The sequence below is a fragment of the Mytilus californianus genome, unplaced genomic scaffold (genome assembly GCF_021869535.1).
Source record: "Mytilus californianus isolate M0D057914Y unplaced genomic scaffold, xbMytCali1.0.p SCAF_2, whole genome shotgun sequence".
NCBI classification, from domain to species: domain Eukaryota; kingdom Metazoa; phylum Mollusca; class Bivalvia; order Mytilida; family Mytilidae; genus Mytilus; species Mytilus californianus.
In genome coordinates this window covers 85,498,642-85,509,378 of record NW_026262668.1, presented here as the reverse complement: position 1 = coordinate 85,509,378, position 10,737 = coordinate 85,498,642, and the positions used below count along the sequence as shown (strand labels likewise).

Sequence of the window (10,737 nt, the reverse complement as noted above, 5' to 3'; positions counted from 1 at the left end):
GGTTATGATTACGTTTGTTTGGTCTCGTTTTTGTATTGTCTTGATTTCAATTTTGATTCCCTTTTAACAAGTTTGTTGAGTTATTATCCACCTATTATCTATGCATGTTATGTTGAATTCAAATCTTTACATACTGTAAGTTTGGTATAAAACTTCGTGGATTACATAAAAATCTTAATATTTCCAATTTTTTACTGATTTATTATGAGAGCTGCTCTTAATCGTATCCGACTTCATTATTTATTACTTGCTGTAAAAAGCTATTTTTGAAGTACAGTACGCAATTTTAGAGAGTAAGAAATAAAGGCAACAGTAGTATACTGCTGTTCGAATTTCATAAATCGATTGAGAAAAAAACAAATCCGGGTTACAAACTAAAACTGAAGAAAAACAAATATAAGAGGAGAACTACGACACAACAGAAACACAACATTAAAGTGTAACACACACAGAAACGAACTATAATATAACAATGGCCATTTTCCTGACTTGGTACAGGACATTTTAAGAAAAAAATGGTGAGTTGAACCTGGTTTTGTGGCTAGCCAGACCTCCCGCTTTTATGGCAATGTTAAATATAACATTAAAATGACAACATTACATGACAGGACTACAATACAAATAAATGGGAGAATATATAGGACAGAGAAACATACGAATAACAACAGACTTGTTTGTGATATCAATCACAAATTAGTATTTTATTAGTTTTAATTGCAGTTGACTGTACTACTGTAGCTATGCAGTTGAATTATTATTATTTCTAAATGTATGTGCGCTTAACTGTATCGCTTCTTCTATCGACCAAGATAACAAAGCAGAATATCAGTTCTTACAACACAAGATCATCCTGCCAAATGTTTAACATGGTTGTTCAAAGTCAGAAACTCGCCAGTTGCCGTCGTTGTTCAGGTTTGATATATTTTGTAAAACACAGTATTATTTTTTATTAATATAAACTGTAAAAAAGATAAATTCTTCAACTCTGAATATAAACTAATTGTCGAAATGTGCATATGGTGCAGTAAAATTGGCACCGTCTATGTTACAAACTATAGATACATTTTATCTGTACATAAATGTTAAATTGAAACTACGTTTACATCCGGTTGAGTAGGACTTCAACGAATATCATTCCTGCAAACAGTATTTGCATTTGTCCAACATGTCCTGAAAATAACATAAAAGTTTTATGTTTTTGAAATATGCGATACCATAAAGAATTGTACGTTATTGTGTAGACCTGTAATTACGTATTACAGTGATTTGTCTCCCAGATAAAGTGTAGTACATACAAAATCGACTGATATATTCTGCTAAATCAATTCAAATGAGAATTGGCATTTTGAAATGTTTACCCCTTCGCTTCTTCACTTTCTATTGAATAATCAATAATGGGTAAATGACAATTTTTTTGTACAGACGAATACGAGCTAACAACTGGAAGAATATTGACCAGGTTTTGCTTTTATTTGTTCAAATACCCCTTCCCAACAAACACAGCGTTATATAAGTGTTATCAATTATACTTTAACATGAAGATGAAATAAGTTAATGCTATAAAATCAATATAGCACAAAAATGACATATTTAATATAATTGTGTAATATTACAACTTAAATGAATACAAAACGAACTTTTGACAACTTTCAAGTTAATGATATATTGCAATTTTTTCAATTCAATTTGAAACGGACAAAATCTAGATTAAACTCATAGTATTTATATATTTTGAAAATTTTAATACTTAGAAATATCTAGATACAAACTACAATTGGGATCAGTTCTAACTTCTCATCAATTCAGTCAAATTGAGTGTGGATTCATATGTCAGGTGATGCATACATAGAAGAAGACGTCTACCCTGTCGGCGCACCCTCATTTTGCTGCAACCTTGAATTGTATCTTCCTTATCGATTTACAAGATTTGTACATTGGTTAAATCCTGTCATCTGATTCTATGACAGATTATTCTGATAGTTCTGAAGAGCGGTTAGAACTGATCCCAACTATATTTCTATTTTGAAAACTATTACATGGATTTGTGAACGTATCCAGATTAAGTGCACAACACCAACTTGTTGCAGAACTAACTATTTTGTTTATCTTGCAATACCTTGTTATTATATTGATACATTGATAGTTAACTGCGTTAGATTTTTTTTCTATTATTTTCTATTGTATATACCACATACTAAAGTAAGGTAGTGGCCATAAGCGTCTACGCCTGCATTCGATCATTAATACAATATTACTTGGCAAATTATACCAAACGTTTACATTATCCGTTTCTTACCTGTAGATTATCATTTTCTTACTCGATCTCATTAAACAGTATCAATCTCGTTTCGCATCTTGTCCATTTTCATGTTTTACACAATTATTTTTTAACAATATAAAAATGAAGTATCTTAAAAACCTTCTCCGCCATGTGATATGATCTGTTTGGGGAAAAAAAGAGTGGGAAAATACCAAGTGGACATTTCAAACCTCATAAGTAGAAAGAAACTGACATCTTCATGGCAAAAACGAAGACTACGAAAAGACAAACAAGTCACACTGCATACAAAACTAAGGAATGAGGTACACGAACGCAACAAAATGCTAGAGAGGTCTCAGGAGCGCCGGAAGGGTGGGTAGATCCTGCTCCTTTAGTAGCATCGTCGTGTTGCTCATAATAAGTACAAATTCGGTGAAAAATATTTTAATAGTGGATTACATAAACGAAAAAAGGGGACATATTCCTGATCATCTACGAAACAGATATTCCTTAACGGTCAACAAACTCGTAATGGACTACGTGAAAATTGCGAAGGGATTACTTCAACTTTTCCACTTTCAACCCAAAATGCAATCGCTTCCTTGTAAACGGCAACCCACTGTCGAAGAAATCATGACGGAAAACGCAAGCTTTGGCATATCGTCTCAAATTGTAGATATAGATATAAGAAGATGTTGTATGAGTGCCAATGAGAAAACTCTCCATCCAAGTCACAATTTGTAAAAGTAAACCATTATAGGTCAAAGTACGGCCTTCAACACGGATCCTTGGCTCACACCGAACAGCAAGCTATTAAGGGCCCCAAAAAAGACTAGTGTAAAACCATTCAAACGGGAAAACAGACTTCATATACAGGTGCTGCTGGAATGTCCCCATATAGAAATGGAAAATTCACATTTGGAAAGTTGGAACCATTAATTTTGTCGTAAAGTGTTGTTATCAACCGACTATCATTGTCTAAATCTAGACGGAAATCAAGATATGAGGCATATTAAACTGTAGGATATCATTTATTTCAAGTTCGATGGCATAAATTCATTAAAAAATTCATCAAAGAATCCATGCTTATAATTTGGGTCACCATATGCGCGTCTCAACCAAACAAAACCATCAAGATGCGATTGAATCATAACAGTTAAAAGCCAAATAAATACGAATTTGAAGAGCATTGAAAACCAACAATTCCAAAAAATTGTGTCAAATACGGTTAAAGCTTTCTTTGTGCGGGAGTAGAGACAACCACAGTGTTTGTAATTGAATTTACAATTTATCAACGGTAGATTAACAGAAATGAATTTATCAATGATATTTCACGTAAAAACAAAGAGTGATGCCTGCTGGGCTGATGATTCCCTCGTAGACGAAACGTCTACAAGCTGAAATACCTGGACTATTATTTAGTACGACAGACGCGCGTACCGACCACACATGACCCAACAGTGGCGTTTGTATCAAAACAATAAAAAGACCGAATAAATACAAAGTTGAATAGAATTGAAAACCAAAAATTACTTTAAGTTGGGTCAACTACGGCTAAAGCTTTTTATGCTTTTTATGCGCAACGCGACCATACGAGACCAACCGGTGGTGCTCGGATCGAAACAGTTAAAAAGTTCAAACGGATACAAAGATGAAGATCATTGAAAATCAGAAACTGTTAAAAGTTGTGGCAAATTCGGCTCAGGCTTTCAATGTCCGAGGGGAGAAAACTCTTAGTGTTTCGACCTTTTTTTAAATTTCATAAACGGTAAATTGACAGAAAAAAAATATATCAATGATAGTTTATGTCAACACAAAAGTCATGACTACTGGTGATACCCTCGGGGAAACGTCCACCGGCAGTGGCATCAGCCCAGTGGTTTTAAAATCTAACCAAAGATACCAGGCTTTTGATTTTGTACGCCAGATGTTCAACATAATCATTTGAATAATTTAGTGAGAGGATTTCATCTTTATAGCGGAACGTGAAGTTAAAGGATTATGCTAGTTTCTTTTATTCTTCAAGAGACATTCATTTATGAAATCTGCCTCATACGAATATAGGAACAAGTTGACAAGAACATGAATACAGTAGGTTCCCGTGGGAAAGACTATTGATTTTTAAAAAATACGTCTTCCAAACGTAATAGATACGTTGTCAAACAATCAAGAATGTTTAATATTAAACCTTACCTTTCTCGTTTGTTGCATTATTTGTGTGGCTTTCTACAATATATAATTAAGAATTAATGCAAGGAGCAAGCATATATCATATGCGGTATTGATGCGCATTACATATAAGAATTATATCCTTAATTTTAGCCCCGGGAACCTCTATAATTTGTACATCAATATTGCGTTTAATCAAAATTGTTGGCAAATGTTTATGGAATGTCTATTATTTTAAATCCAAGGTCGATGCATTGTTATGATATTGTAATTATTATATTTATTTACCTTGGCCTTATAGTTGTTTTTTGTGGCCTTATAGTTGTTTACAAAATAATAATGTAACTGTGCAGTTTAGAAATCACTGAAACGATCACGGAATGATTAGAACTTTCTATTTTACTTACATAACGATTCCAGAATGATCATAATAAAAGATGCGTAATTTAAACGTCAATATTGTTCTAGAAGTTTTCGTTCTACAGTTTTCTAGGAGTTTTCTTTCTGTTCAACTTTGAGACATAGACATTGGATTCTCAGAAATTCTCTGTAATTGTTCAACTGACACTTTTATTTACGAACAACATCATACTAGATTGTGACTTATTGGACGTAATATTCTGTTTGGATTTTCGTATAGTTACGAGAAGGATTCCGGATAAAGAAAAGACAAAGGATCGGACTTATATTTTGACAGTTAAGTTGACGTTTCTATTTGTGTAATACTTCATCTAAACTTGTGTTTTATAAATCTTGTTAAATTTTATTATTGATTTGTGTCTTTTGTTGACTATAATTTAAAGGTGATTTCTGGCCGTAACAGAAATTGGGGGTTCGTCCGGGATAACGTTAATATCAGATTATTTTTTTTCAGTATTTTTATTGAATTAGAATTAGCCAACAAAGGTCAACAATATGGCATTTGATGCTGGTAAATTTTTAAAAACGCCAGACCTGAAAGGGTTTGATAAACTAAAGAAAGAAGAATAAGTGTTGCTTCCTAAAGATCTACAAATAGATTTTAGAGAATCTATGAGAAAACAAATAATAAAGAATTTGGTAATAGACAATTTAGTTGACGCAGAAATTTTTGATGAAGAGGCTCTTGAACTCAAGGTCGAAAATGTTTATGCTTTCCGCCATGTGATATGATCTGTTTCGGAAAATAAAGAGTGGGGAAATACCAAGTGGACATTTCAAACCTCATAAGTTGAAAGAAACTGACATCTTCATGGCAAAAACGAAGACTACGAAAAGACAAACAAGTCACACTGCATACAAAACTAAGGAATGAGGTACACGAACACAACAAAATACTAGAGAGGTCTCAGGAGCTTCGGAAGGGTGGGTAGATCCTGCTCCTTTAGTAGCATTGTCGTGTTGCTCATAATAAGTACAAATTCGGTGAAAAGTCTTTTAATAGTCGATGACATGAACGAAAAAAGGTCGTCTAAGAAACAGATATTCCTTAACGGTCAACCAACTCGTAATGGCCTACATGAAAATTGCGAAGGGATTACTTCAACTTTTCCACTTTCAACCCTAAATGCGATCGCTTCCTTGTAAACGGCAACCCACTGTCGAAGGAATCATGGCGGAAAACGCAAGCTTTGGCATATCGTCTCAAATTGTAGATATAGATATAAGAAGATGTTGTATGAGTGCCAATGAGAAAACTCTCCATCCAAGTCACAATTTGTAAAAGTAAACCATTATAGGTCAAAGTACGGCCTTCAACACGGATCCTTGGCTCACACCGAACAGCAAGCTATTAAGGGCCCCAAAAATTACTAGTGTAAAACCATTCAAACAGGAAAACAGACTATATATACAGGTGCTGCTGGAATGTTCCTATAAAGAAATGGAAAATTCACATTTGGAAAGTTGGAAACATTAATTTTGTCGTAAAGTGTTGTTATCAATTGACTATCATTGTCTAAATCTAGACGGAAATCAAGATATGAGGCAGACTAAACTGAAGGATATCATTTATTTCAAGTTCGATGGCATAAATTCATTAAAAAAATCATCAAAGAATCTATTCTTATAATTTGGGACACCATATGCGCGTCTCGTCCAAACAAAACCCTAAAGATGCGATTGAATCATAACAATTAAAAGCCAAATAAATACGAAGTTGAAGAGCATTGACACAAACAATTCCAATACATTGTATCAAATTACGGTTAAAGCTTTCTTTATGCGGGAGTAGAGACAACCTCAGTGTTTATAATTGAATTTACAATTTATCAACGGTAGATTAACAGAAATGAATTTATCAATGATATTTCACGTCAAAACAAAGAGTGATGCCTGCTGGGCTGATGATTCCCTCGTAGACGAAACGTCTTCCAGCTAAGATACCTGGATTATTATTTAGTACGCCAGACGCGCGTACCGACCACACATGACCAACCAGTGGCGTTTGTATTTGTCTGAAACTTTTAGAGCAGATAGATCTTAACCTGATGAACAGTTTAACCCATGTCAGATTTGCTCTAAATGCTTTAGTTTTTAGAGATATAAATCAAAATCTGCATTTTACCTCTATGTTCTATTTTTAGCCACGTCGGCCATGTTGGTTGGTAGGCGGAGACATCGGACATATTTTGTAAACTAAATACCCTAATGATGATTGGGGCCGAGTTTGTTTAAAATTTGTCTCAGTAGTTTTAGAGAAGATTTTTGTAAGAGATTACAAAAATTTACCAAAAAATTGTTAAAAATTGACTTTAAAGGGCAATAACTCCTTAAGGGGTCAATTGACCATTTTGGTCATGTTGACTTATTTGTAGATCTTACTACCTCATTAATTTACATATAAATAAATATCTTGATCATATATAGAGAAAGATACTTGCATCCGAGATCGCATTATGTGGTGGACTAGTTTTATCATTTTTACTGTCCCCTTTTATTTATAGATGGCCATTCCACTCCCTTTGAAATTACTAAATCGAATATGAAGTACATGCACGAAGAATTTTGTCTACGTGAAAATACGTTGTCCAATATCTCACGGCTTCATTTACACACACAGTGCACTGATTCTTTATAATATTTTTATGAAATAATTTAAAACTTTGTATTTCGAAGAAATACCTATATTACAATATATTACAATTTAGCATATTTAGAGTACGTCGACATGCCGCTGCATGACAATTCATCATTTTTAGACGGCATGTCAAACTGTCACTAGTATGCACCTGCAAGTATCTAATCAACTGTTCTATCTCACATAGAATGACGTACGGTGATGCTTGAAACAATGTAATTGATAAAATGACATTGTCATAGTTTTAGGACACTGTTGTTGTTTGTATATGTATCTACATCAACATCAAACAGTAATGTACTTTATTGTCGGAGTTGTTGTCTACTGATTCATTATAATGTTGATTTCGACAACGAGCTTTGTAACCGCGGAGAAACAGTTTGGTGCAAAACTTCCTCATACATTTAAAATAAAAAATCGTTCAAGATCAATTGACGACTTCATTGAAAAGTTAAATCACAAAAATACTGAACTCCGAGGAAATTCAAAACGGAAAGTACCTAATCAAATGGCAAAATCAATAGCACAAGCACATCAAACGAATGGACAACAACTGTCATATTCCTGACTTGGTACAGGCATTTTCTTATGTTGAGAATGGTGGATTGAATCTGGTTTTATAGCGCTAAACCTCTCATTTGTATGACAGTCGCATCAAATTCCATTATATTGACAACGATGCGTGAATAAAACAAACAGACATAAAAGGTAAAAATGTCAAAATAGGGGTACAGCAGTCAACACCGTGTCACAATCTTAATCTCAACAAAAACAAACAAATATTAAACAAAGAAGCACAAAAAAGCATATATCACATTTAACAACCTCGTTCATTGCTTACTTATTTTTGTATCTTATTTATGTATGCCAAATCAACCCATAAAGGATCGAGGTATTTTAAGCACTGGGACCGAATCGTAATTTTAACATTAACTCTTGCGCAGAATCGCGTGTTTGACGTCAGAATGCAAACGTCACACAGGTAGAGATATAAAATAATTTTGTCGTTTAAAGTAAGCAAAAGTTATAATAGAACAATAACTCAATGGCGGGATGTTTAAAGTACAGAACCACTTCTTATGTATCTAAGAAACATATAAAGTCACACGGACAAAGCACATAAGTAAAAATGAAAAATAATACAAACAATACAATGACGGGGTGCATAGGTACAGAGCCACGTCAAATGTATATCACCAAAAACAGACCAAACAGTAAAAGTAATATTAATAAAGACAAATAAAAGAACACTTTAACACGTTATTAAGATAATAAACAGCGTCAGTACGCAGAATCTATACTTCAAGACCATCAGGTATTATTTTTTATGTTGATTTATCAACAAAGTCTTGGTACATTCTGATGAATTTTTTATAGAAAAAGGACGAGACGTTCTTTGACATACCCCTGGTTTATCAAATTTCTGCTCAGACACTGGTGACGTTTTACAACTTCAAGGAAATGATAAATTCAGGATCACATATGCTGTATATTATGAAGCAAATTCATTTGCATTTTGATTTGTTTTAGTGAATGGAAACTTTTTGCACAATTTTTTACCGAATGACCTTAATTCAAAAGTGTCTTTGCTGCATATCGATGTTTTTTATATTTCTTTTGATATATCTTGTCTGATGACAAACTGTTTATATTTACGGGAAATCGGCGTTTTCAAAAGATCAGTTAGTAGTAAAAAAAAAAATTGAAGTTGGTACATAGGGAGTTTATTCCCATGGTTATTCTTTTTTTATTTTAGTTTTTTTTCCTTATTACTATTTTCAAGAACGTTTTATCATATGCTTATAATCATTAACGTCCAATGAATAGTGCCAATTCTCAGTGTTTGCACGGGAGAAAAATTACTTCTCCACTGAATGCTACAATAACCACTCAACCAAAAACACCCATCATGCATTGTTATGTATGGCAGGAAAAATAGCATAAAAGCAGCGAAAAGCTATTCTTCTGGATGGCCGGAAGTATAGACATTTTTTGCTATTTTCCCGGCTAGCCGGAAGAATAGCCACTGCCTTTTTTGAAATATGCCAATTTAACAAACTAAAGATTTAAAGGGAAAAAAGTTATAGTGGTATGACTTCCATTTAGGGACCTTGTATGTGCAATGTACTCTTATTTGTTTTTTTTTTTTATTAATTTCATGCTTTTTGACAGAAATAATGCAAAAAAAATAAATATTCTGAGTAGATTGAGTCTCAAAACCAAATTTGAGAAAAATGCTTTGTAATATGGCTATACTGATGAATGATCTGTCAAATTGGTGGATAGAGCAAGCCATATACAGTGAGTTTTGTCTTACCTTTCTCTCTATTTCTTATTTTAGACTTTAAACATATTTTGTTCCTATTTAAATCTTTAAGAAATATATAATAATAAGTAAATTAAATTATTCTGAAAGCTTTTATAATAAATTATTAACTAAAAGGGAATCGTTATGTATTTCTCTCTGGAATGCGCCGAAAACTAAGTTTCAAGGAAGTACTTCCAGGGAATTAGTAAATTTTTATAGGAATAGTTCATTCAGCTTGAACTCTTCAATGGCTGATTTGTTATTACATTTCGTACATTTATTTGTTATAGTTATCCCGAAATTTATATTCATTAGCCTAAAAAGTTGGAATTTTGATGAAAAAAGAAATACTAAGTATAAATGGACCTAAAGTGACCTTATAGTGAAGACAAAGAGGTGCATACAGATGTTTATTAGTATCATCTTATAGTATTTTTTTGTATCATATTAACCGTTTTTAAAGCAGATGAGATGAATATTTGATATTTATTAGTTTAAACTGCATTTACTCATGATGCGGCGTGATTTGGATTTTGGGGAATTGAAATTGCTGTATGATATGGTCTTACATTATACTATGTTTCTCTTAAACTATTGAACTGATTATGACAAGACTTGACAGTAATGTTTAAAATAACAACTATTTCAAAGCAAAACAATTACATAACGTTTATGTATGGCTTGTTTATAAGGGCAGCGGAAACGATTCAAATTGGAATATCTCTCGTCTACCAGAAATATCTCAACTGAAAAATAATACAAATGTATCGTCGACCACTACAAATACGTTCTATAAGTATGTTTTAATGGTTCAATGATTAAAATACAAATCAAGAAGACTCAATTAAGTGTAATACAATAAATTCTATTTGAAGGACCAAATTGGCCTTTTTTCCTTTTTTATACGTTGCCGCATATACCCCCCTACCCATCACACTAGAA

General features: G+C 33.0%; 1 protein-coding gene across 1 annotated transcript in view; it reads right to left on the bottom strand.

Moving 5' to 3' along the window:
• Positions 1-670: 670 nt before the first annotated feature.
• The window catches only part of LOC127730343 (low-density lipoprotein receptor-related protein 4-like), a 30,512-nt gene continuing 20,445 nt past the window's right edge, over positions 671-10,737 (bottom strand). Inside the window, exons 7-8 of the mRNA XM_052238715.1 lie at positions 4,454-4,486; positions 671-1,170 (exon numbers count right to left, since the gene is read on the bottom strand). Of these exons, the coding sequence (XP_052094675.1) occupies positions 1,100-1,170; positions 4,454-4,486 (104 nt within the window). The 3' untranslated portion in view covers positions 671-1,099. The remainder of the gene's footprint in view (positions 1,171-4,453; positions 4,487-10,737) is intronic.